The sequence below is a fragment of the Onychostoma macrolepis genome, unplaced genomic scaffold (assembly GCF_012432095.1).
Source record: "Onychostoma macrolepis isolate SWU-2019 unplaced genomic scaffold, ASM1243209v1 Scaffold1, whole genome shotgun sequence".
Lineage (NCBI taxonomy): Eukaryota > Metazoa > Chordata > Actinopteri > Cypriniformes > Cyprinidae > Onychostoma > Onychostoma macrolepis.
Genome location: NW_026704597.1, coordinates 156,597 through 183,981, shown reverse-complemented (window position 1 = coordinate 183,981; position 27,385 = coordinate 156,597). Strand labels below are relative to the sequence as shown.

Here is a 27,385-nt window from a genome sequence, read left to right as displayed (position 1 = left end):
GAAAATAAACAAACCACTGGCAGTTAATTCAGTTGATTGTTTACATTCTAAAATCAACCACGGCCAGTGCAGCATCTTGGCCCCGCCCCTTCATCTACCCTCAGAAGAGTTCTGAGAAATCCAAGCAACTTCTCAGACAGAAGTAGATGAAGGAAACGCCGGAAACAAGACCACAGTGTCCTGACTAACCTGCTTTTCTACTCTGAACACAGCCTTTTATGGCACACTGCTTTCTGTCAGCATTTCCCCTTCACCAAGAAAAGAGGCATCTGTAAAGGCAGACAAATCCTAGTATTTGAAGATACTGAAAACAACAACGAAACAAGATTTTATGACCTTAAACTTGTATCAAAATGGCACTGTCATGATACAAGGATCAGAGTCTGCTCTCAAAGTCTTCATTGAAGAATTTGAAGAAATAAAAACACTCGCACTGTCTGATGATGATGATGATGATGATGATGATGATGATGATGATGATCATCCCACACAAGTGAACAAGGATCCAAACACTGATACCTCCCCTGGAAAATCAGACCAAAAGATTGCAATGACTCCAACAACAATAACTTCAATGTCAAGAATGAAAGACAGTTTTTCACTCCTGGAGGTAGAGGTAGTAGAACTAAAAGAATTCATTCTCTCCCACCTAAGCAACAACAACAACATGGAACAACTTACAAATGACATATTGAATTTGAGACAAGAGATTAAATATCTGCAAAGAGACAGAGAAGAAATGCCAAAGGAGCTTCAACAAACTAAAGATGAAGTGAGCGAAATAAAATCAACTTTAGGAAAACAGCTAACAGAAGTCAGAGCAGAAATGCAAGAGGAGCTCTTTGCCTTGAAGTCAATACTCCACAGCAAGGATGAACTCATTAACAGTTTGAAAGAAAAACTCAATTCTGTCCCAGCACTTAAAGAGTCTTCTCCTAAACCATCAATGTGCCCAGAGATCCTCGTGAAAAATCCTCAAGCTGAACAACTAGCAATGAAGAGAGAGTCTCACAGCTTGACTGATCCAGCAAATCAGATTGATATCTCTGCTGCAGAGGACCCGAGAGAAACACAGGCTCTTATCCTGATTGACTCCAATGGGAAATATGTCAATGAGAAACTTCTATTCCCAAATATGATGCCCAAGAAAATCTGGTGCCCCAACACAAAAAGTGCTTTTCAGGTCCTGTCTGATAGAAACCTGAATGAACACTACAAACGCATCAATTCACACAGGGACAAATGATTTAAGGGCCATGAAGGGCCATGTGGCTCCTGTGATCAGAGAGCTGGCAATCAGAGCCACTCAAAGTTTCCCAGACGCAAAAATAACTGTCCGCATTACTACCACGCACCGATGTACCATTCCACGTGATTCATGGAAATAATGTGGAACTCTCCAGAAGCTGTGCGCTTATTCCTAATGCTCATTTCGCCCATCACAAAGATATACGACCACATCATACGTATGACCACGTGCATCTCAACAAGCAAGGAGTGAAAGTCTTCGCCAGAGTGATGAAAAGCACAGCCCTTGGAAACGCACCGGAAAACAGCTGAAACTTCAACAACAAGAGAAGCTCTCAGCCAACAAGAACCCCTCATCCCCCAACAGACCGCCATCACAACACAAGAGCTACGCAGCGGCAGTTCAACGACCACAAAACCCTGCAGCTGCTGAACTCAACCAGATAATACGTCTGCTGAACACCGTCTGCTCCAGACTCATGATATAACTCACACATATTTACATATACACGCACACACTTTACAGACAAACCTATTCATGAAGTCTCTTAAAATCAGTTGTTGGAATATACAGGGTCTGCACTCTTCTACCAAGACTTACTCAGCAGTGTAACAGATATGGACATTTGTATCTTTCATGAAACGTGGTGTCGCAGTAATGAGGCTTTACATTGTCCAATAGGATACAAAGAAATTGTTGTTCCTTCATTAAAAAATTATAATATTAAATATGGCCGTGACTCAGGTGGAATACTTACTTGGCACAAAGACAATTTGAAGCACTTGATAAAAATTGTTAAAATTGAAAATTCATCTATTTGGCTTGAACTGAAATCAGTCATATCACAGCATAACCTTTACCTCCGTGCGCTCTATATTCCACCTCATGACTCTCCCTATTACAACGAACAAAGCTTTCTAAAGCTACAGACTGACATCTTGCACTTTCAGTCAAGAGGACATATTCTCATGTTTAGAGACTTAAATGCCAGGACCGGAAGAGAAATTGATTATGTAAATATTGTAGATAATAATTACATATCCAACGACACCACGTTTCATTCTTCATTAATTATCACACCAAGAAACAGCTATGATAGTTTAGTCAACACCAATGGAAAACAAGTGTTAAAGCTTTGTAAAGGTTTAGGGCTATACATCATTAATGGCAGAACCAGAGGAGATAGTTTAGGCAGATTCACCTATTGCTCCAGATTAGGAGCCAGTATAGTTAATTATTCAATTACAGACATTGACCCAAATTTTATTAATGCCTTTATAGTTAGACCTCAACTTCCCATTTCTGACCGCTGCCAAACAGTCCTTTACCTGAAACAGTCATGTGACCGGGTCAGTACTCCTCCCCTCAAACATGAAAAACTGTTCCCTTTAAAACCAAAACTCAGTTGGAACCAATCTAACGCTGAAAAATTCAAAGAAAACATGAGCAGCTCTGTTATACTAAAAATGCTGGACGACCTCGAGATTTCACTCCAGAAACTAATATAACTAATATAAATAACTCAGCAACATCCAATCTTAATTATATATTTCAAACTTTGGGCATTATATCTAACACTAAACGACCAAACAAACATAGAACAAACAAACAAAAAATTAAAAAAGAATATGTGGTTTGACAATGAATGCATAGTCTCAGAAAAGACCTTCGACGACTTGCTAACAAAAAGCATAAAGAACTGGCCAATCAGACGCTACTGTTTGAAAAATTATAAAAAGCTCATTTGCAACAGAGATCAATATTATGAAGCTAAAATTTATGAAATCGATGAATCAATAGACCAAAACAATTTCTGGAATCTCTTTAAAAAATTTGAAAGCCCCAAACCAAACACATTACTCCAGTGCGGCACAATCTGGAGCTCTTACTTTAAAACTCTTTACTAAACACTTGAACCAGACCTCAACCAGCCCCAAATAAAAACAAAGAGAAAACTAGAAGATTTAAAGAAAACAATAAAAAAAATTACCAAAACCCATTGGACATGATTATAACAACATCAGAAATAACAGAGCACATTAAAAATCTGAAATTAAAGAAGGCATGCGGACAAGACAACATCAGTAATGAAATGCTCAAACTCAGCAGCCCTTACATAATTCAAGCTCTGGCAAAATTATTCAATCTGATCTTATCCTCTGGTGACTTCCCTGAGACCTGGTCTGAAGGACTGATCACTCCTATATAAAAAAGGAGATAAATTCGATCCCAGTCATTACCGTGCTATTTGTGTGGGCAGTAACCTAGCAAAGCTTTTCTGCAATATAATAAACAACCGCATAGTGACATTCCTCAAGACGCAACTGTCACGGTGCTGTGGAGTGCAGACGCAAAGTACGAAGACGAAGGTTCAAAGGGGACAATAGATTTAATATAACTGGAAACGAGGAGGTACACACACAGGGTAACATCAACAATAACCGACAAACTAGAACTCAAAAGGACAGCAACTAATATAGGGCAGATGACGAGGGGCAGACAGGTGAACACAATGAAGGTGATTAACTCATAATTGGACAATGGCAGAAATTAGGTCACACCGAGCACATGGGGAATGAAAACACAACAAAACAGTCCAGGGCGTGACATTACTCCCCTCCCGGAAGGTGCGCCCTCGCACCGTGGAACAACAGAGGGGGAAACGGGTGGGAACAAAGGCGGAGGCTCAGGAGGAGGACGGACCACCGGGAGGGGCCGGCAGACAGAGACCAGGGAGGTGACGAAGGAGGGAGGAGCCAGGAGGAGACAGGAGGGACCTGGAGCAGGAGGAGCCTCAGAGACCCAGGCCACAGCCATGTTGATGGCCCACGGTGGAGCCGACGGAGGAGGAGCCATGGAGGAGGAATGGCCGCCGACTCAAGGGGCCGACCGACGGCGGCAGAGCAGGTGGAGGAGGAGCCCGAGCCGAGCTGGAGAGCAGATGAGCCCGGGCGAAGCCGAGGATCCGGAGGGCCAAGGTGGAGCCGAGTGCTCCGGCGACCGAGGCGGAGACGGAGCTCCGGAGATCCGCGGTGGAGCCGGAGCGACTGAGGACCAAGGTGGAGCTGGCGGGAGGAAGGAGCCCAACTGAGCCGGTGGGACGGAGCGACGAGGTGTAGCCGGAGGAGCGGAGTCCTGAGGCGATGGCGGGTCGACGCCCGACCAAGGCGGAGCCGGAGGGACGAGGGAGCCCGGTGGAGCTGGAGGATCGACGGGCGACGGTGGAGATGAGGGAGCTAGGAGCTGAGGTGGAGCCGCTGGGTCGGAGGGCCGAGGTGGAGTCCAGGACTCAGAGGCTGGAAGCGGAGACGAGGGATCCCCCAGCCACGACGCCGATGGAGACAGGCAGACCCGCGGCGATCCCACCGCACAGATGGTGGGCTGAGGGTGAGCAGAGGGGCTGCCAGGATGCAGCGGAGGTGGGGCTGAAGTAGCCGGGATGATAGGAGGAGGCAGGAGAGGAGGGTGGGTGGGAAATCCGGGTAGGTAGGCAGTTCAGGGTAGTCAGAGACTTCAGATAAAGGTGGAAGCAGAGAGGGCATGTCTGCATGAGTTTCCCAGTCTATTAAGTCCCCAGAGTCTTGCAACTGCTCACCCTCAGCGGCGGTGCAGTGGGCGGGGCTTCCTTCAGCACCCTCACGCTCCACTGTAACATCCACTGTCGCGTGCGATGTAGCCGGCTCTCGCACCTGATCGGACGGTCCATGAGGCTCTGGCTCCGGGGCAAACTCCAGCTCAGTCGCTCCTTCTTGCGACGGCTCGTGGGTTGCTATGGGCTCTGGCTCTCCGTCCGCGGTGGGCTCGGGCTGACGCTCTGCGGCTCGGGGTGATGGTGGGCTGGGCTCTGGGTCAGGAGTGGGACTGGTGTCATCGTCCTTGTAGTCCACGGTCAGTGGGGATCCACAAGACACCAGCACCCACTCCACAAAGGTGGCAAAATCTCCCCGAGGACCATCTCCGGACAACTGCGCTCTGCACTCATCATTCAGGCTTGTTTGGTAGAATGTGCAGAGGCAGTAGTCCGGGTAGTGGGTATAGTTGGAGATTTCCACGAATAGTCTTGTATGGTCCTCGAGGAAAGGCTCCTCTGCTCCAGCATGAGGAGGAGGCAGGCAGGGTCATTCATGACAAAAACAGAAAATAAAAACTGACGAAAACGGAAAACAAAATGAGGAAACTCATGGCTATACTTTACTTTCTGTGTGGTCGGTTATTCTGTCACGGTGCTGTGGAGTGCAGACGCAAAGTACGAAGACGAAGGTTCAAAGGGGACAATAGATTTAATATAACTGGAAACGAGGAGGTACACACACAGGGTAACATCAACAATAACCGACAAACTAGAACTCAAAAGGACAGCAACTAATATAGGGCAGATGACGAGGGGCAGACAGGTGAACACAATGAAGGTGATTAACTCATAATTGGACAATGGCAGAAATTAGGTCACACCGAGCACATGGGGAATGAAAACACAACAAAACAGTCCAGGGGCGTGACAGCAACATCCTAAATAAATCACAAATTGGCTTTTTACCAAAACAACGTACATCCGATCACATCTATTCTCTCCACACTCTAATTAACAAAAATCTAAAGGGCAAACAAAGAAAAATATTTACATGTTTTGTTGATTTAAAAAAAGCTTTCGACTCTATTTGGCATGATGGTTTACTATACAAATTATTACAAATTGGCATTGGGGGAAAAACATTTGATGTTATACAATCAATGTATAAAAACAGTAAATGTGCGGTCAAAATTGGGAATCTCAAAAGTGCGTTGTTCCAGCAGGGTCGTGGAGTGAGGCAGGGATGCAGTCTGAGCCCAACCCTGTTTAACATCTACATCAACGAGCTGGCAGAAGCTCTGGACCACTCCGGCAGCAACCCCGGGCCTCGCTCTGCACGACTCTGAAGTCAAATGCCTGCTGTATGCGGACGACCTGGTGCTGCTGTCCCCCACAGCCGAGGGTCTCCAGCACAGCCTGGCCCTGCTGGAACAGTACTGTGAGGAATGGGCACTGGACAAAACCAGAGTCATGGTATTCCAGAAGAAGGCCAGGTCTCAGGGAAGCAGATACCAGTTCAGTTACGGAGGAGAAGTCCTCGAGCACAGCACCAGCTACACTCTGGGCATCGAGATCTCTGCATCAGGGGGCTTCAGTCTGGCTGTGAAGGCCTTGAATGAGACGCCCGGAGGGCATTTTATGCCATCAAATCACGGTTTGGCCAATTAAAACATGGATCAAATTATATCACGCAATCATTAAACAAATTCTACTGTATGGGAGTGAAATTTGGGGACCAATAATACATTTTAAAAATTGGGATAAAACATCAATAGAAAAACTACAACTAGAAATTATCAAAAACATTTTAGGGGTCCATAGAGGTACGTCCAATGATGCCTGCAGAGTTGAATTAGGCTTATACCCACTGAACATTGAGATCCAGAAGAGATGTGTTCAGTTCTGGCATCACCTCCATCGATCTGATCCTGATTCAGTCCAATATAAAGCCCTCCTCGACAATGAAACCTCAGCAGAACCTCATCCTCTAAACACGCTCGCTCTTCTGCTAGTCCATAAAACCCAGCTACAGCTACAACCCCAAAGCCATTATTAAAGAAATTGACAAAAATCTGAAAGCTACTCATGATGAATCTCTAAAAATACACTTTGACCTTCATAATAAACTCCAATGCTACTCAACCCTAAACAGAACCACTAGATTTGCCAATTATTTATTGATCAAACCATTCAAAGAAAGACAAATCCTCTCCAAATACAGATGAAGTAACCATGATTTAGAAATAGAGAGAGGAAGACACAGACAAACATGGACGGAGCGAGAGCAGAGGATCTGTAGACACTGTGATCTACAGCAGATAGAGAACGAGAAACACTTTCTGCTGATGTGTCCTAAATATCACAATGTGAGGGAAACATTTCTCCCCAGATTTGAAGCATTGATTCCATCATTTACTGAACTTAGTGATACTGAGAAAATGCCCTTCTTACTCGGAGAAGATGATAACACAGCTGCACTCACTGCTAAATATGTGTTAACCATTCACAATGTTAGATGTTAAACATGATTAACTGACTTACTTTATCTTTTCATTTATTTAGATGGATTTTATTTATTATTATTTATGTTGTTGTTATATATATATATATATATATATATATATATATATATATATATATGTTAATGCTTTGGCAACATTGTGCTACACAGTCATGCTAATAAAGCTGAATTGAATTTAATTGAATTGAGAGAGAGAGGGAGAGAGACACTTTGACAAACCCATAATTCTACACGCACACAAAAAAAACAATACATATAGTCATTCACAATAAACATCAAACATTATACTGTATTCCTACATGTCTGCTATAACACATAATAAATTGCATTTCCAATTAAAAACCAAACCACCAAACTCATTCACTATAATCTGGGCTTCCTTAACACCCCATCTCCATTTAAAAAAAGGAATATTGTCAATCTGCTTGTAATAGATATATTCCATAACCACTCATTATCCACCAGATATTTAAATAAATCTACCATACAAACATCCTTCCTTGTATTTTTTCCTGATGAGATTTCAAAATGGCTAATTTAGCTTGACCTTTTACAAAATTAGCAAGTACATATTGTTCTTGTAAAGATCCCTTATAAGAACAACCCAATATAAAAAAACTTTAAAAAAAAAACTATTAGTATACAGAAAACCTAATTTTGTTACTATTTTTCTTAACAGCACAGAAATAGGTTCAAGTCCAGGGCAATCACAAAACATATGGAAAACAGTATCTAAGGCATCACAAAAGGACAATTTGTCATTTATCTTTGCAACAAACTGATTTTGGGGCTAAAATACAATGAATCAATCTCCACATCTTTTTGAAATGGGAGGTTTACACAAAAGTCTCTAAGATGTAAAAATATCTTCAGATACAGAAAGTTGAGCTAATGTTGCGCTGTAATGCAAAACACATGAAAAATACCTTTTGGAAGATGAAGGTTTTTTCTCACTGAATTTCAGTGGTTCATCTTTTGACCAGTCACTCTTCACAGACACAGAGCTGAACACGTCTGAGTCTGATCTTACACTAAGGACACAAAGAGCAGAGAGAGATTTAGATTTTTGAAAACACTTTATTTCACAAATAGCCCAAAACACATCAAATTACATTTTCACAAAGTCTTTTCTTTTTTTTTTCTTTTTTTTTAAAACACTCAGAAACAGAAAAATAATTCATCTTCAGCTATTGTACATAACACATAATGACTACACCATTTCATTTTAAAAGTGGAAAGATCATTCATGACATTATAATAACTAAAGTCAATCAGTATTCTTGCTTTGAGCAAAGACCTAAAAGCCATAACCACATCATCATTACATCCTTGCTCTAGTTTACGTTTCCTTAGATACAGAAAGTTGAGCTAATGTTGCGCTGTAATGCAAAACACATGAAATACCTTTTGGAAGATGAAGGTTTTTTCTCACTGAATTTCAGTGGTTCATCTTTTGACCAGTCACTCTTCACAGACACAGAGCTGAACACATCTGAGTCCGATCTTTCTCTAAGGACACAAAGAGAGAGAGAGAGAGACAGAAGAGATTTTACTTGAAGGAGGCTCTTCAGTCTTATTTGAAGGTATTCAACATCATGTGAAGGTAGAAGACTGTTAGCATCCATTTATTTTAACTGTAGGAGAATCTGTAATATCTCGTACGGTTAGTGAGAGACACCTTAATAGATCGCAAGAGTGTTTGTTTTCACTTTGTAACAGTATTAAGAGTCTCTGACACAAATCCAATTCATCCATACCGTTAGTGCAACAGGTCTTCACAGCTCATTGATTTAATATGAACACTACAAATAAGTATTATATTTTATGCCGAGTACAAATGAAAAAGCTGTGCATTTCTTTGTGCTTTTAATTATAGCGGTTAATTTTTTTTGTTGTTGCAATTTTAACTTCTATTTTTATATTTAATAATTTTATATTGTATATTTTATATATGGCTATCAATAGACTAACATTTTTAATCAGATTAAATCACACCCTTTTTCTGTGATTAATATTAATATATTAATATTTGTCCTATTTAAAACTTGACTCTTCTGTAGTTATATCGTGTACTAAGACCGGCGGAAAATGAAAAGTTGCGATTTTCTAGGCCGATTTGGCTAGGAACTATACTCTCATTCCGGTGTAATAATCAAGGAACTTTGCTGCCGTACCATGGCCGCAGCAGGCGCAGTGATATTACGCAGCGCCTGAAAGTAGTCCCCAGCGGCGCTGCTTAATATCACTGCGCACAAATATCGAAACTCTTTGGTCATTTTTGAACGCGATGCTACTGGTCTAATAGGATTCAATGATCTATGCTAAGCTATGCTAAAAGTGCTATCGCCAGACCCGGAGATCGGCTGAATGGATTCAAAAACGGTAAAACTCAACTTATTAACTCTGGGGGAGTTGGAGAATGAGCCTATTTCCAAAAAAAGTGCAGTGTTCCTTTAAATGAGAGTCTGGAGTTTCCCGTAGTGTCACGTGTCAAAATAAACAACACGTGCTGTCAGTGATTTCCACCTCTAGAGGCCGCTCTCGTACTGTATAATGCCAGCTGACCCTTCTCAGCCACTCCAGCAATGGTTGCAAACCGGTTAACCTGCAAAACCAATGAATCGGTCGACCTCTAGAACAAAGATATAAATGAAATAAACTATGCTTTATATTTTTCAGGTAAGTCTAATAGTATTCAGGTACAGAAATTGATTAATCAAATGTAAAATAACACTGCATAGTCTTCACTGTATAAATTAAATCCAATAAATATGTTAAAGCTACAAAATTAATTTTGTACAAACAAAAACAAAAAACAAAATGTGTTTGGTTGTTTAATTAACATTTGACACAGAAACCAGGAACATTAAATTGCTGTGAACCAATATACTGGTTACACACATGCATCCATTTTATTTCTCAATTGTTTACCTTCACCAAAGTCATAAGCTGTGTTTACAAGGAAACTTGCAGAGACATGCGTTGTGATATGGTTTCACGCGTATGCGTGTCAATTCTGGCACAAATAGATGCGGAAGTGAACAGAATTCGGTGTTCTGCAACTCGTGCATCTGTGTGGCTCTCACCGTGTCTACACCGGATGCAAGTAGCACAGCGCGATGTGACAAAATACAATAGAACCCATTGTAATCAGTGATGCGGTCTACACTGGATGCGGTGCAGCACGACATGACAAATCCCCGATGGTAAACTAATGCCTCGTTCCATTTATGACGTACTGACACAAAGTTCAAATGATTTGCAAAGGTCGCTTTGTCGCGTCCAGTGTAGACAGACTTTAGGGCCGTCCACATGTAAAAAACGCATGGAAAACACCAGCCACACCACGCCACTTTCACCTTCTTTCCAAAGCGCTCGGGGCTTCTGCCATTGCCATAAGCAACCGTGACCTGCGCTCTCCAAGACGACGCAGAATTTTCAAAGGATAAATGGATATCCAGCAATGAAAATCGCTTGCAGTAGCTCTGCTACTAAATTTATTTAAAATGTGTATCTCTGTACAGCTGTCACGTCCGGTGTAGACACTGTGTCTGTGTGTGAGCAAAGAAAACAATTAGTATAAATATAACGATCAGTAGCCTATACTGCATTGCACATTCTGCGATGTGACTAATCGCAGATGCGCACATCGCGATATCGATGCTGAAACTATGTATTGTGCAGCCCTACCGTACACCACTGGTACGGAAATGTCTGTGCATAAATACAATGTGCGATCAGTGCTTCAAGAGTGCTCATACATGCATCAATACAACAGACTCACATATGCTTACTGTACGACTCCTGTATGCCACCTTGATGGCAATCTTTATCCATCAAAACGTAACAGGCGAGATGCTGGTTATCCAGCCGAGAAACATAGTGTGTGTCTCATCTGGCCATACAGTGGTGGGATGTGTTGACATTTCATTCAGTTTGTATTTCACACAGCACGATACATGAGGGAAACAATGACAGAGCTTGTGTTTTAAAGCGAAACACTCTGGAATAATAAAAAAAATAAAATCACTAAAAACTTAACAGTTCTAATTTAATCAGCCTGGTTTTTTTTACATTAGCGCGGTTTTGGACTGATTGTTTGAATGCATTCGCTTACTGTATCATTGGACTAAAAACTTTCCCAGAGTTTAGTGGCTTATAATTATTGGGTTAGAATAAAAATTATGCTTCAGTAAATTTGCGTTAATTGCTTTAAAGGGGTCATATGATGCGATTTTATGTTTTCCTTTGTCTTTGAAGTGTTACAAGCTGTTTGTGCATATATAAGATCTGTAAAGTTGCAAAGATTAAAGTCTCAAACCCAAAGAGATATTCTTTATAAAAGTTAAGACTCTGCCACGCCTTCCTAAAATGGCTCATTCAAACACGCCCCCACGTCTACGTCACAGTGTGGGAAGATTTGCATAACACCGCCCAAACGTACACGCAATGAAAGGCGGTGTAACTTATTCTCGCTGTAGTATTGTTGTTGCTGCGCCATGTTGTGGAGACGCTGTGTGTTTCGTTGTGAAAGCACTTTGTTTGGCCTTCCAAATGAGTACACAACTAGACACCAGTGGTTAAGTTATATTTACAACACTGTTCCAAAACAGTACAATGCAAATATTCGAATGTGTGCAGCACATTTTACGGAGGACTGTTTCCTGATCCTGGGAGAGAGTAGCCTACAGTGTCGACATTATGAATGGCTGTGATGTGAACTCTATAAAGTGGGACAATTCCAACGTTGCAAGGACAGTCTGGCGCTTCTGACTCACAGCCTGTAAGTACGTTTCGATATTTAAAGAATTTGCTACTGACTATTCAAATGCCAGTTTTGAGCAGTGTAGAGTAGTGCTTGTTTGGCATTTCTACGATCACAAATGCAGACATGGTGTTATGTTTACGTGGCGCGGCGCTGCGCAACACATAAAAAGGCCGCATGAGTCATTACAATCAGTAATTATGTCCTCAATGAATGCAACAAATGCCTTGTTTATAGTGGGTTTTATTGCTTTAGTCTCGTAGTGCCGGGACATGGCATCACAACATGGTAAGGGGCGTAACATTTCAGTCACACGCTTGAGGTATTCGACCAATCACAACGCACTGGATAGCTGGCCAATCAGAGCACAACTCGCTTCTCAGAATGATGAGCTTTGTAAAAATCGACGTGTTTCAGAAAGGCGGAGCATAGAGGAGCAACAATAATGTACAGTATGTGGAAAATAATGTGTTTTTTGAACCTCAAACCACGTAAACACACTGCTTTACAACAAATACACAAAATAATGTTATTTTTAGCAACATCATATGACCCCTTTAAATTATTTTAACACGTTAAGGATTGCAAAATTAACTGCTTGCATAAACGCATTAACGTTGACAGCCCAAATGTTCTATAACTAGGGTGACCATACATCCTCTTTATCCCAGACATGTCCTTTTTTTGGACCTAAAAAAAAAAAAAAAAAAAGTGTCCGGCTGGGATTTCTAAATCGCTCAATATCCAGGATTCAAATTTTGCTTTCCAGAGTTGCCATTTATTGTGTGTTTTTGTATTAGAGCCCTGTGCGGAACTGTTTTTTTTATCCTGCTCCTGCTGAATTTCTAACCATTACCAACACAAATACCTGGGGGAGAGATGGGGGTTGTCATAGACAATCAAAACATTAATATATTAAAATATTAATTTAGGTTACTAATACTTCTTGTGTGTAAACAAGTGAAAAAAAAAAAAAAAAAAAAAAGTGTATATATATATTCATATATCATATATCGTGTGTGTGTGTATAAGTGTTGTCAAAAGACCCGGTACTTCGGTACAAAGTCGGTACTAAAAAAAATGAAAACGTCATGTTATCAGTTTTTTTTTTTTTTTTTATTCATTTAAGTACCGGTGGTACTTAAAACTTAACTTTTGATTAGTAATATGCATTGCTAAGAACTTCATTTGGACAACTTTAAAGGCGATTTTCTCAGTATTTAGATTTTTTTGCACCCTCAGATTCCAGAATTTCAAATAGTTGTATCTCAGCCAAATATTGTCCTATCATAACAAACCATACATAAATGGAAAGCTTATTTATGCTTATTTAGCTTTCAGATGATTTATAAATCTCAATTTTGAAAAATTGTCTATTATGACTGGTTTTGTGGTCCAGGAGTCATATTACAGAAAGTTTCTCATCTTAGGTCTTAACTTAAGATACAGTGGGTACGGAAAGTATTCAGACCCCCTTACATTTTTCACTCTTTGTTATATTGCAGCCATTTGCTAAAATCATTTAACTTCATTTTGTTTTCCTCATTTATGTACACACAGCACCCCATATTGACAGAAAAACACAGAATTGTTGACATTTTTGCAGATTTATTAAAAAAGAAAAACTGAAATATCACATGGTCCTAAGTATTCAGACCCTTTGCTCAGTATTTAGTAGAAGCACCCTTTGATCTAATACAGCCATGAGTCCTTTTGGGAAAGATGCAACAAGTTTTTCACACCTTGATTTGGGGATCCTCTGCCATTCCTCCTTGCAGATCCTCTCCAGTTCTGTCAGGTTGGATGGCAAACGTTGGTGGACAGCCATTTTTAGGTCTCTCCAGAGATGCTCAATTGGGTTTAAGTCAGGGCTCTGGCTGGGCCATTCAAGAACAGTCACGGAGTTGTTGTGAAGCCACTCCTTCGTTATTTTAGCTGTGTGCTTAGGGTCATTGTCTTGTTGGAAGGTAAACCTTTGGCCCAGTCTGAGGTCCTGAGCACTCTGGAGAAGGTTTTCATCCAGGATATCCCTGTACTTGGTATTAATGTACTTAATTCATCTTTCCCTCGATTGCAACCAGTCGTCCTGTCCCTGCAGCCAGGGCTGGACTGGGACAAAAAAATCGGCCCTGGCATTTTTTGGTCCTGGTGGCCCACCACTATATATATATATATGATATACACTACCATTCAAAAGTTTTTGAACAGTAAGCTTTTTCATAATTTTTTTTTGAAAGAAGTCTCTTCTGCTAACTAAGTCTGAATACAGCAAAAACAGTAATATTGTAAAATATTTTTACTATTTAAAATAACTGTTTTCTATTTGAATATATTTTAAAATGTAATTTATTGCTGTGATCAAAGCTGAATTTTCAGCATTATTACTCCAGTCTTCAGTGTCACATGATTCTTCAGAAATCATTCTAATATTCTGATTTGCTGCTCAAAATACATTTATTATTATGTTGAAAACAGCTGAGTAGAATGTTTTTTCAGGTTTCCTTTGATGAATAGAAAGTTCAGAAGAACAGCATTGATTTGAAATAGAAATCTTTTGTCTTTATCATAATTTTTGATCAATTTAAAGCATCCTCGCTAAATAAAAGTATTAATTTCCATAATTTCTTTCCCAAAAAACAAAACAACAATTATACTGACTCCAATGTTTTGAATGGTGTATTTTCAGATAAATGCTGATCTTTATATCTTTCTATTCAAAGAATCCATTAATAATAATAAATATTTCTTGAGCAGCAAATCAGCATATTAGAATGATTTCTGAAGGATCATGTGACCCTGAAGACTGGAGTAAAGATGCTGAAAATTCATCTTTGATCACAGGAATAAATTACGTTTTAAATATATATTCAAATAGCAAGCAGTTATTTTAAATAGTAAAAATATGTAACAATATTACTGCTTTTGCTGTATTTTGGATAAAATAAATGCAGGCTTGGTGAGCAGAAGAGAATTCTTTAAAAAAAAAAAAAAAATTCAAAATCTTACTGTTCAATAACTTTTGACTGGTAGTGTAGATATGTATCATTGCATCGAGTTGTTCTGGATAATAAAAAAAACGTCAGGTCTGACAATATCGTGTCTTTTCGAATTTAAATCTATTTTTATTCGCATTGGCCCATGGAAACCTCTATGAACACACTTGACATGACTTGGCCAAAGAATCGCGGTGAACGAATTTACGTTTTATTAAGAAGTGTTTGTGTATTCTGCGCTAATGGCGCGCGCACACAGGATAGATGCCTGACTCCGCTGCGAGTCCCGATCAAGCACTTTACCGATTCAACTGCTCTCCTCTCCTCCTCCTCCTGACTCTTTATGCCGCATCACTCACCGCAGAGCAAGCCTGTTCTTGATAAAGCTGCTGTGAAAACATGGGAAAAGCCGATGAGGAAGAAGTTGGGGTGAAGCGTTCTTTATATAGGCGGAGCAAAACACTTCATGGCTCCGTCTATAGCGCATTGTGATTGGGTGGTTTACGCTGTCAATACAGGAGACAAACCAATGGCTGCTCGTGATGGTCCTTGGCAAAAGAAATAAAAAATTCTGTCGGCCCCTTCAGTGCGTCGGCCCACCGGGAAAATGCCGGTATGCCAGATTGCCAGTCCAGCCCTGCCTGCAGCTGAAAAACACCCCCACAGCATGATGCTGCCACCACCATGCTTCACTGTTGGGACTGTATTGGACAGGTGATGAGCAGTGCCTGGTTTTCTCCACACATACCGCTCAGAATTAAGGCCAAAAACTTCTATCTTCGTCTCATCAGACCAGAGAATCTTATTCAGGTGTTTTTTAGCAAACTCCATGCGGGCTTTCATGTGTCTTGCACTGAGAAGAGGCTTCCGTCGGGCCACTCTGCCATAAAGCCCCGACTGGTGGAGGGCTGCAGTGATGGTTGACTTTCTACAACTTTCTCCCATCTCCCGACAGCATCTCTGGAGCTCAGCCACAGTGATCTTTGGGTTCTTCTTTACGTCTCTCGCTAAGGCTCTTCTACCCCGATAGCTCAGTTTGGCCGGACGGCCAGCTCTAGGAAGGGTTCTGGTCGTCCCAAACGTTTTCCATTTAAGGATTATGGAGGCCACTGTGCTCTTAGGAACCTTAAGTGCAGCAGACATTTTTTTGTAACCTTGGCCAGATCTGTGCCTTGCCACAATTCTGTCTCTGAGCTCTTCAGGCAGTTCCTTTGACCTCATGATTCTCATTTGCTCTGACATGCACTGTGAGCTGTAAGGTCTTATATAGACAGGTGTGTGGCTTTCCTAATCAAGTCCAATCAGTATAATCAAACACAGCTGGACTCAAATGAAGGTGTAGAACCATCTCGAGGATGATCAGAAGAAATGGCCAGCACCTGAGTTAAATATATGAGTGTCACAGCAAAGGGTCTGAATACTTAGGACCATGTGATATTTCAGTTTTTCTTTTTTAATAAATCTGCAAAAATGTCAACAATTCTATGTTTTTCTGTCAATATGGGATGCTGTGTGTACATTAATGAGGGAAAAAAATGAACTTAAATGATTTTAGCAAATGGCTGCAATATAACAAAGAGTGAAAAATTTAAGGGGGTCTGAATACTTTCCGTACCCACTGTATGTTATGTTAAAATAGGATTTTTCGAAAATTTGTATTATTGATTTGGGATTCTTATCCTATCTTACAAAATCGTATCTTATCTCTATTTAGGAAATCTTAAATGGCATAATCATGTTTGACAATCCACTCTCAGTTCTGTTATCAAGCAACCAACACTGCAAGAGCTGCTGATGATGTAAACAAAAGCTACTTCACTTTGAAAATCACCCTTTGCAAAAAAACGTAAGGAATTAGTCACTTGCACTACAACTGGTAATGCTCCGTGACGCTTCTGTTGGTCTCTGTAGTACTGGCTGCAGGTCCTGTTGCGTGGCAGACTGTAATTACTTTTATGAGTGTTTTGTAACACATGTAACACATCTTCAGGGTCCTCCAAGAGTCTTTCTACCATTAAACATCTCCGCTCTTCATTTTCAATTATTAATAAATGTAATATCATTGTTGGTCAGCGCAACTGTATGTAGTTTTTCCGTTAGCTTTCAAATAATTTTGAAGTTAGGACAGCTGCGGGGTTGCCCTAAAGTTAAGACAGTTTTTAGGATTTTTTGTCAAGTTAGGAGGTTTCTGTAGTACCCCCTTCCTACCTGCAGTTAAGATAGGATAACCGGATAACTTAGGAAATGCTGTTCTGTAATAGCTTTTGTCCTAAATGTGGTCCTAACTGAAATTACCATGGTTACCAAACAGATAAAATGAGATTTTGAAGTTAGGATATATCTGTAATACGCCCCCAGAGTCACATTTAATATTTAGTTCTTCTGTTATGAATATTATTCCATATTTTAATTTGAATGTCGGATTGAAATAAACATTGCCATTATTAGCAGAGTTAATCATTAGCATAAGCATGGCTAACGCTAATACAATGAACATTAGAATGAAGTTTATTTATTAAATGTTTAAAAAAAAAAAAAAACAGAAGGACATAGTGGCATTTTCCTATTTTACACACCAGAGGCTTTTAAATGAATTGTGAATCTAAAATATGTGTTAGAGAAATGTACAAATGGTTAACAGTGTTTATGTCGTATCAGTCAGTCAGAAAAGCAGTTCTGGGCTTTTTTTTTTTAGCTAGAGAGTTATTTGTTATTGTTGGCTGGATAACTAGCAGGTTTTAAAAGCCCTTTAAAATTAAATATGTAGACAGTTTGGATTAAATGAAAGTACAGTCAAATTTTATCTCCTGTATAGACTTTACAATAATACCATTCATTAACATGACTTCATGTTATTATCTAACATCAACTTACAGTGAGTGAACAATATATTTTTACAACATTAATTAATGTTTGTGAATGTTATTTAACACAAACACTTGATCATTCATGTTTGTTCATTGTGCATTAAATAATTAACAGATTGAACTTTTGATTTTATGTATTAGTCAATTTTGAAATTAACCCTAAGAAGAAGAATTGCTATATAACTAATGTTTTTTGATCATGTTATCTAACAAATGGAATCTTATTGTAAAGTGTTTTTAATACTACAGTTTCCATCTATTTGATATAAACTTATCTTAAAATATGTGTGATCTTATCTAAATTTATTATAAAAGCTGAGGTTTGTTATTTACTGAAATGTTATATTTTAGCTGGAGTCAATGATCTAATGTTGCATTTGGTCAGACTCAGCCCATTGCCTTATATTATATTTTCATTTTTCAGCAGGCTGAGGAAGGTCATGAAACACACCAGCAAACCCTAAAACAGACAACAGTTTACAGTTGTTTTTCAGCGGTAGCAGAAGTATGACAAAAACTTTTGGGTGAAAACCTTTTTTTTTTTTTTTTTTTTACTTTTATTACTTTATTACTTATTACAATTTTAAATAAGCATAAAGAATGAATAAAAGATTTTGTACGGTTTATTTTTGTTTAACTTTATTAATAAAAATAATGTGTTTTTAATTAGCATGTTTTTGTGTTTTACTTTGGTACCGAAATTGGTACCAAGAACCGTAGATTTTCACTGGTATTAGTATGGAATACAGAAATTTTGGTACCATGACAACACTAGTGTGTGTGTAATAATATATATATATATATATATATATATAAATACTACAAAAACCAAATAAACATCTCGGTTACGTATGTAACCCTCGTTCCCTGAAGGAGAGAATGGAGACGTCACATCGGAAAGTACCGACGAACTGGGATCTCAGTTTGTCTGTACGTTCCGACGTGACGTTGAATGTGACCGACTGAAAGGGAACCTAATAAATCCTTTACCTTAATACCTGATTATCTCTCATTATAACAGGAGACTAAAACCATATCATAGACACTCAGATACAAGTAACATGCTGGTTCCTCACCTTGCAAGATTTTTCCACTTATTTAACTATATAACACAACTCAGAGACTCACCAACCTTATAGATTCCCAAGCAGCACACCCTTTTGTCAGTTCTGTGGGGTGGGGTTGGTGGAGTGTTTACCTTTATAAATAAATGCCACCACCCATGGCAATTTGCAGCACACTTATCTCGACAATATACAGTACACTATAAAATAAACTGCTCTTTTGTCACCTATGCAAGTAGAACAAAGGAGAAGTCACACCATCTTGTTCCTCAATTCCACGATTGGACACTAGAAATTTTCCTTTCTACCGGAGTTTTTAACTTTATCTTCCATAAACAGCTTCTTAACCGACTCAATTTGTATGGACTTGAACTAGACTTTTTCAAGGTTTTTTCTCCTCACCCACATCATCAGTGTTTAGTTGATGCTCTTGAGTCAAGTCACCTTTATTTCTATAACGCTTTACACAATACAAATTGTTTCAAAGCAGCTTCACAGTGATAAACAGGAAAATAACAAAATCAATGACGTAAACTTTATCAAATTTTCTAAAAACAGACTTACCCATGTTCCTCGGGAAGACTCATCTCAGACGGAGAGTCCTTTCCTCGGTCCCCTGACATACTGCAGTTGAACAGCCAGTTCAATTATCAGCACTGGTTTGTGAAAAAATGTCAGCGGTTCAGCATGACCTGGAGATAACAATGTTACTGAGATGAATAACATTTGTTTTTGTTTCCTTAAGATGACTGATTACTGAATAAGTGTAATGTACTAACTGTAATGTGATATGCAGGGCTGGAACAAAAAAAAAAATCGGCCCTGGCGGCCCACCACCATATATATATATGATATACACTACCATTCAAAAGTTTTTGAACAGTAAGATTTTTCATTATTTTTTTTGAAAGAAGTCTCTTCTGCTAACCAAGTCTGCATTTCTTTGATTCAAAATATAGCAAAAACAGTAATATTGTGAAATATTTTTACTATTTAAAATAACTTTTCTATTTGAATACATTTTAAAATGTAATTTATTCCTGTGATCAAAGTTGAATTTTCAGCATCATTACTCCAGTCTTCAGTGTCACATGATCCTTCAGAAATCATTCTAATATGCTGATTTGCTGCTCAAGAAATATTTATTATTATTAATGCCTGGCTCACACTGTATTGTGATAGGCAGCTAGCCTACTGTAATAATACATCATCCATGATGCGCCATTTGAGGAGCACTCCTCCTGCCCTTTTGGGGGGTGCAGAGGATGGTAACATTGTCCCTGTACCTATGCTATTGACACTGCTGGGCCATCTAAGCAAGGCATACATTGTATGAAATCTAATTCAGATCACAAAGTGTTGAGACACTGTTTAGAAAATCCATATTTTTAAATAAAAATCTTTATGTGTAAAAAAAAAAAAAAAAGAAGTCAGACATTGTGGCTTGATGTCTTCTATTAAATGTTCATTTTTCATGACCAAAATAACATTTATTCACAAAGAGTTCATTCAGATGTCAGACCGATGTTTCAACACATTAGAATAGCAGAACAATAAAAACACAAATTTTAAATGCTTATTATAATTATATGCATTACTGCTTCACCCGGGATTCAAAAACAAGGTGTCAGCATCCCAGTCGAGAACACTAACCACTCCCCCAAATCACTTGGTGAACCGACTAACACAACATAGGTTATAATTCGTCAATTCGCCTAATTGTTTCTCTATCGAAACTGCTACATAGCAATACTTGAAAATGAGCACTAGATGTCACCGTAGAGACGGGTGTCGAATTGTGTCGAAACCTTTTTTTACAGTCTATGGTTTCGACTGTTTCACGAAGCCTGCCCACCACTATCTGTCGGCCCCTTCAGTGCGTCGGCCCACCGGGAAAATGCCCGGTATGTATTCCCGATTACCAGTCCTGCCATGGTGATATGCTACTTAAACCAAAACTTTCTTATATACATAAAACCGGAACGTAGAGTAAGAACGTCTAACCGGAAATGCTGATTTCGTCGACATCTGCAAGTTACTGTGAGGCCTGTAACCCATTTTACTTTCGATTTCGCATTTAGTAATGAGAGTTATCTAACGTTATAGTTACATGATCTGAAATGATAAAAGCAGGCTAAATGAAAGAAGGGTGGGAAAAATTCTTCGAAAAAATAATTATTTTAATAAACCTCGTTTTTTAACATGCGTGCATCAAACGGTTTGCGTAATTTCCAGCTGATCGATTATACTGCTGGAACTGGCACACGAATTTAAATCACGCTGAAATCCCTTCATTCTCAAAATAACTAACAATGAAAGTATTAACGCTTACTTGCAGTAGTACAAACGGTCTTGTGTAAAGGGAACAGAATCCAGATGTCTTTGAACACTATCGATTCTTGTTCACGTTCTGTCAGCAACAAACTCGAGAAGGGTCTGTCTGCGAACTGGAAGGGGGCGTAACTTGAAGTTGTCCAAATCACACAGAACCACGCGAGATGTTAAAACGAGATGTTGTCGGGCTGCGTCCGAAACCGCATACTTTCTTCAATAAGTACTTAACGAGCGCTAAAAGAGTACATTCTCTACAGCATGAATGCGTTAAGTATGAATGCGATTCGGATATCATCCGCTATGTTGACGTTTTATGTGTTTATAACAAGCGCTACAACTTAAAATATATGAGTGACAGGTTTAATTAATCTAAAGTATCTTGATACTGATAAAATTTGCTCATTTTGTGGTCTTGTTGAAGAAACAGCTGCCCTTTTATTTTGTGATTGTAGTAGCCAATACATTTTGTGTTGATTTAAGTTCTTATATTTGTAACTCCACTAATGTGATCCACAGTTTTATCCTTAAAGCATTTTTAATTTTTTTTATTACAAAAACCCAAAATTGTTATCTCTTGAATATTTTGTTAATTATTTTATTTTTATCATCCACAAGCAAAAGTGTCTTAAATCTCCTGTTTTCTTCTTTTTCTTGTTGAATTTAACTTTTTTCACCGCTCAGGCTTCTAAAAAAAAAGCATCATGATGAATTATTCAAAGATATTTAACCTGGTCACTGTGCTTTTTTTCTGTGTATATAATCTCATACATTTTTGTTTACTGTTTTATGCCATTAAGATTGTTCATTGTTAGATACAACCATCTTTCCCTGATCTTTTATGTAATAAGTTCAGCAATAATAATAATAAAAAAAGAGGGACAGGTGCACTAACACCTCATAGCATCACTAACTCAACAATCTAGTACGGTTTTCCTCAGCGTTTGAAATGTCAGCACAAAGGATATGTCGGGCAGCTGCTCGAAGATCTCGCCTTTGGAGAAGACTGTTGATTTTATACTCTAAAAATGTAAGTATTTCAACTTAAAAATTAAGAATACCCCAGAATGAATTGCATCGTTTGCCCACTCCAACACTTACACGCAATAATGATAAGTGCTAACCAATAATTATATGACCTTCTTTCTTTCTTTTTTTTACTTAAAATGACATTTTAGTAAAACAAGCAAAATGTAATTTTTGTCGTGACGTAGCTATACATGAATATACACTAGTTGAACAAATGCAGTCGATGTGAATACATCAATTTTCAGTCAAGCAATTAATACATGAATTAATAAAATATATTTTATTTAATGACAATAATAAGAAACATGAATAAAAGAATGAATAAAAGCAAGCATCACAATAAATACATATATATACACTGTATATATATATATATATACACACACACACACAAGTCAACAACAGATGAAGCAAAGTTTCATTCAAACTTATTGTTCTAACAATCATGTATTTACAGATGGTGAACCCCACATCCTACTGCCATCTCAACACAGATGTGCCGGTTCTGCAGCTGCGCTGTGCTTCACAATCTTGCTCTTCTCAATGAGGACATCGTTGACCCAGAGGATGAGGAAGACCATGACGATGCCCCCTGAACCACACAACCTTGAGGCAAGAGCAGGAGAACATGTGCAGGACAATCTGGCCGCCACCGTGTCTGCTCCAAACATTCGTGTGCCTGCTCTCCATGAGCATGACTACCTGTAAAACATTTAAACAGAGTTAAACATTTACAATTCATGTTGTCAGCTTTCCATTTCTTGCCAAATATCATTTCATGTTTACAATTACATGCATTTTTTTAGTTGTAGCTTTATTACTTTTGTAGTTGGCTAAACCACTGAACTGGTGAGCAGAAGGTTGCTGGTTCATCACCGGTGTGTCCTTCAGCAAGGCTCTTTTCTCCAGGTTGATCCAGGGATTGTAGGTCCCTGTAATAAGAGCACTGTAAATCACTTTGGATAAAAGCTTCATGACATTTTTTGATGATGCTTCTGAAGCTTCTGAAAGTCAGCCTTCATTGTATGAACAGAAACCAGCAGAATAAACTTGACCAATATCACATCCTCAGTGTCTTTTGGTCTTTCTCTAGATGTTCTCGCTGGCTCTGGGGTCACTGATGATGAAGAGACCACAGCAGCATCTGGTCCAGATGAGGGCAGGTGCAGTGATGGAGCGTCTCATTCATGGCACTGGACCATTTCCAGGATGCTGCTGTAGACTCTCCATCCTCAGTTCTCACACCAGTCTGCAGACATTTCAGATCATACAAAAACACCCAAACATAATACAAAAGCAGTCATTTTAACAGCACAATGTCATCTGATCTCTGTACTAGAAGTAACAAAATTATCTTATTTTATGCTTTTGTTTGAGCTTTTCCCTTTTTTTCACGAATGTCGCTGTCACCTTGCCTTGCAGGTCCTGCTCCACCACAGAAGATCTGCAGCAAATGCACAGGAATCAAGAATCAGAAAAGTGCTGTAATAGCTCTGTTTGAAATTACAATAATTACAATAAACTACAATTTAAGATTTAAAAGATGTTTAATTCATTTCAGTAGTGTACTCACTGAGAGGCTTTGATGGCAGCATTCCTCCATCAGTCACTCTTCACCAGATAAACACATGTGTGTCTCATCTGTCCCTGTAACATCCAGACAAGATTCAGTCAGCTCTGTGATTATCAGCTCAATACTGCATTTACATGTTGAGGTAGTTGCTGATGTAACTCCCTTTTCATCCAACACAAATGTTCCTCAAATTATCAATATTACTAATGGATAAATAAAATAGATAACTTATGTTCAGTTACTTTATGTAGATGTGTTTGTTTACATGACTTACATTCATCTAAAGCAGTGTTGACAACAGTGAACTCTACATAATGCACACATACATAACACACTCAGATCTGTTTCATGTCTATTAGATGTGCTCATCTGCAATATTTATCAAAGATAGTCCTGTCAGATGTTAAATAGACATTTAGTAATCATCTTTAAGATGTATATGGTTTATGTGAATCCACTTTTGAGACGTATGTGTACTTAATGGAAACGTGCCTTGGATAAAAACACTACTGATGTGCATCTTGAGACAAAACAATTATTTTAAGATCAGTCAGTTCAAGTTGCTTTCAGTTAAAACAGCCCAGACATGCATTTTAGTCTGGGACTACTCTTGACTAGCCTTGTCTGTGAAATCGGGGATAACGTCTTTACACCTTTTGCTTATATATTGCTTATTAACTCCATAAACAATACCACTGTATGAAAATGACTTACACACTTCAATTTAAACGGTTATTTCGGGGAAAAATACTCTCACCTTGTCTCTATACAAGCTACCATCTTGCCAACAACATCTCGTTTATCACATCATTATTTTTTAATGTATTTCATATATTTCTATGCATGCCATTTATAAAGTAATATCCATGAACTGCAAAAATGTAAATATCAGTGTAATGTTAAAGCTATATTATGATACAAATGTTGTGGGAATCTCTATAATTTTCGGATGACGTCAGAGGATGAGCGTTCTTCTGCAGCACCGCCATTTTCTCACTTTAATGATACGGGCTGCATCCGAAACCGCCTACTTCTCTACTATATAGTAGGTGAAAAGCAGAAGGCGAGCGAATAAGTATGTCTGAAACCTCAGTATTCATAATAGAGTAGGCGAGAATTACCTGGGTGACATACTAATTCTCGCGAGATTCGGACGTGCGTCTACTTAAAGTGCGTCCGAATATGCCTCTTACGTACTATATAGTAGGGGAAAAGCAGTAGGCGAGCAAAGAATGATGTCCAAAACCTCAGTATTCATAAAAGAGTAGTCGAGAAGTTCCCGGATGTCCTACTGCTTCAGCCCAGATTCTTGAGTGTTCATCCGATGGACACTTTTCAATCCCAGAAGCCCACGGGAGATCAATACGTCATCATCGAACGTGATGGAGAACAGCTACGAGGCAGTTTACAAATATGAGTATTACAAACCAAAAACACGGTTTCCTGTGTTAAAATCACATTTGTTGAGCTACTGTAGAGTAAACTGTTGATTTGCTGAAGGTGTAAAGAGGCTAGACAGTAAAGTTACAGTATATTTGTGATTTTGCTGTAAAAACACGTCTCATTATGTGTAGCGAACAGCAGAGCTCCAGTAAACGCATGCACGTCTCCAGAGTGCATTTACATAAACCATATACATCTTAAAGACGATTACTAAATGTCTATTTAATATGAGACAGGAAAATGTACTAAAAGAATTACAGATGAGCACATCACAACATGAACACACATCTGAGTGAGAGATGTATGTGTTATTATGTAGAAATCACTGTCAACACTGCTTTAGATGAATGTAATGTAAATATACAAATCTACGTGGAGTAACTAAACATAAGTTTTCTGTTTTATTTGTCCATTAGTATTGTAGATAAACTGAGGAACGTTTGTGTTGAATAAAAAGTGAGTTAACGCATCAGCGTCTACCTCAACATGTAAATGCAGTATTGATCAGATAAATCACAGCTGACTGACTCTTGTCTGATGTTACAGAGACACACGAGTGTTTATCTGCTGAAGACTGACTGATGGAGGAATGCTGCCATCAAAGCCTCTCAGTGAGTACACTATAGAAATGAATAAAACATCTTTTAAATCTTAAGGTGTAGTTTATTTTGGGTTGGCGGGAACACGCACGCACACACAAGGATTGAACAGCATTGATGCAAGTCTATAATGACTGAATATATATATGTTTGAAGAAATAAACTAAGAAATAAGCAGCTTTATTGAGCGTTTGTGTCAAGGCACAAAAAAGCATTTACATTTAAATTTTTAAATTTAAATTTATTCTTTTTTTTTACATTTACAATTATGCATTTGGCAGACACTTTTATCTGAAGTGACTTACAATGCTCTTATTACAGGGACCCCGATCCCCCCGCAGCAGCTCGGAGTAAAGACACCGGTGGTGACGACTGCAGAGATCAAACCAGCAACCTTCTGCTGACCAATTCATTACACCACAAAAGTAATGAAGCTATATAAAAAATTAGAATGTAATTGTAAACATATGAAATTTAAATTTGTCAAGAAATGGAATGCTGACAACATGATATGTAAAATGTTTTGCTCTGTGTAAATGTGTTACAGGTAGTTGTTCTCATGGAGAGCAGCACACAGATGTTTGAAGCAGACACAGGAACTAGATTGTCCCGCACACGTTCTTCTGCTCTTGTTCAAGATTGTGTGGTTCAGGGAGCCTCATCCTCTCTGTGCTCTCAGACAATGATAGCCTCGATGTCCCTTTCTCATCCATGATCAGATTCAGTGTGACTGCAGCAGTGAGGGACGTGATGGACGGCAGAGACTGATGAAGGTGGACGTGGTGGTCTTCATCAGAATAAAGCTGCAGAACTGGCTCAGCTGTGTTGAGATGGCAGTAGGATGTGGGCTCACCGTCTGTAAATACATGATTGTTAGAACAATACGTTTGAATAAAGCTTTGTTTCATGTGTTGTTGACTTGTATTTATTTATTGTCATGGTTACTTTTATTTACATTTTACTCATTTATTCATGTTTCCTGTTGTTGTCAGTAAATAAAATATAATTGTTTCATTAACATATGCATTAATTCATTACTTGTCTGAAAATTGAGATGTATTCACTTTGGCTGCATTTGTCTAGTGTGTAGTCATGCATAGCTATGGCATATGAAAAAGCAAATTACATTTTGCTTGTTTTACTAAAAAAATAATTATTGGTCAGCATTTATCATTATTATTGTTCATAAGTGTTGGGCTACCCCTGCTTTCTGAGGTAATCTTAATTTCTAAGTAGTAATACTCACATTGTTCGAGTGTAAAATCAACAGTCTTCTCCAGAGATGAGATCTTCTGAGCTGATCGACGTCTCGTTTGTGCAGATATTACAAATGTTGCAAACATGGAGGAAAACGTACTAGGTAGGGTTGTGGATTTATAG

At 38.8% G+C, this 27,385-nt stretch overlaps 1 protein-coding gene and 1 long non-coding RNA gene across 3 annotated transcripts in view; one reads left to right on the top strand and one right to left on the bottom strand.

The window, feature by feature from the left end:
- LOC131535014 (uncharacterized) overlaps window positions 1–22,390 on the bottom strand; it is a gene marked incomplete at its 3' end in the record, with an annotated part of 92,873 nt that extends 70,483 nt beyond the window's left edge. Inside the window, exons 1-4 of the mRNA XM_058768147.1 lie at window positions 21,363–22,390; window positions 19,595–19,722; window positions 8,746–8,850; window positions 8,268–8,372 (exon numbers count right to left, since the gene is read on the bottom strand). Coding sequence (XP_058624130.1) covers window positions 8,268–8,372; window positions 8,746–8,850; window positions 19,595–19,653 — 269 coding nt within the window. The remainder of the gene's footprint in view (window positions 1–8,267; window positions 8,373–8,745; window positions 8,851–19,594; window positions 19,723–21,362) is intronic.
- Window positions 22,391–25,321: 2,931 nt separating this feature from the next.
- On the top strand, window positions 25,322–26,997 carry LOC131535018 (uncharacterized). 2 transcript variants are annotated; one of them, XR_009269484.1, is made up of 4 exons: window positions 25,322–25,862; window positions 25,953–26,017; window positions 26,327–26,430; window positions 26,553–26,997. It is a non-coding gene; the product is annotated as an uncharacterized LOC131535018 (long non-coding RNA). The 2 variants fall into 2 exon arrangements; XR_009269483.1 differs by having other exon boundaries at window positions 25,332–26,017.
- The last annotated feature ends 388 nt before the right edge of the window (window positions 26,998–27,385 follow it).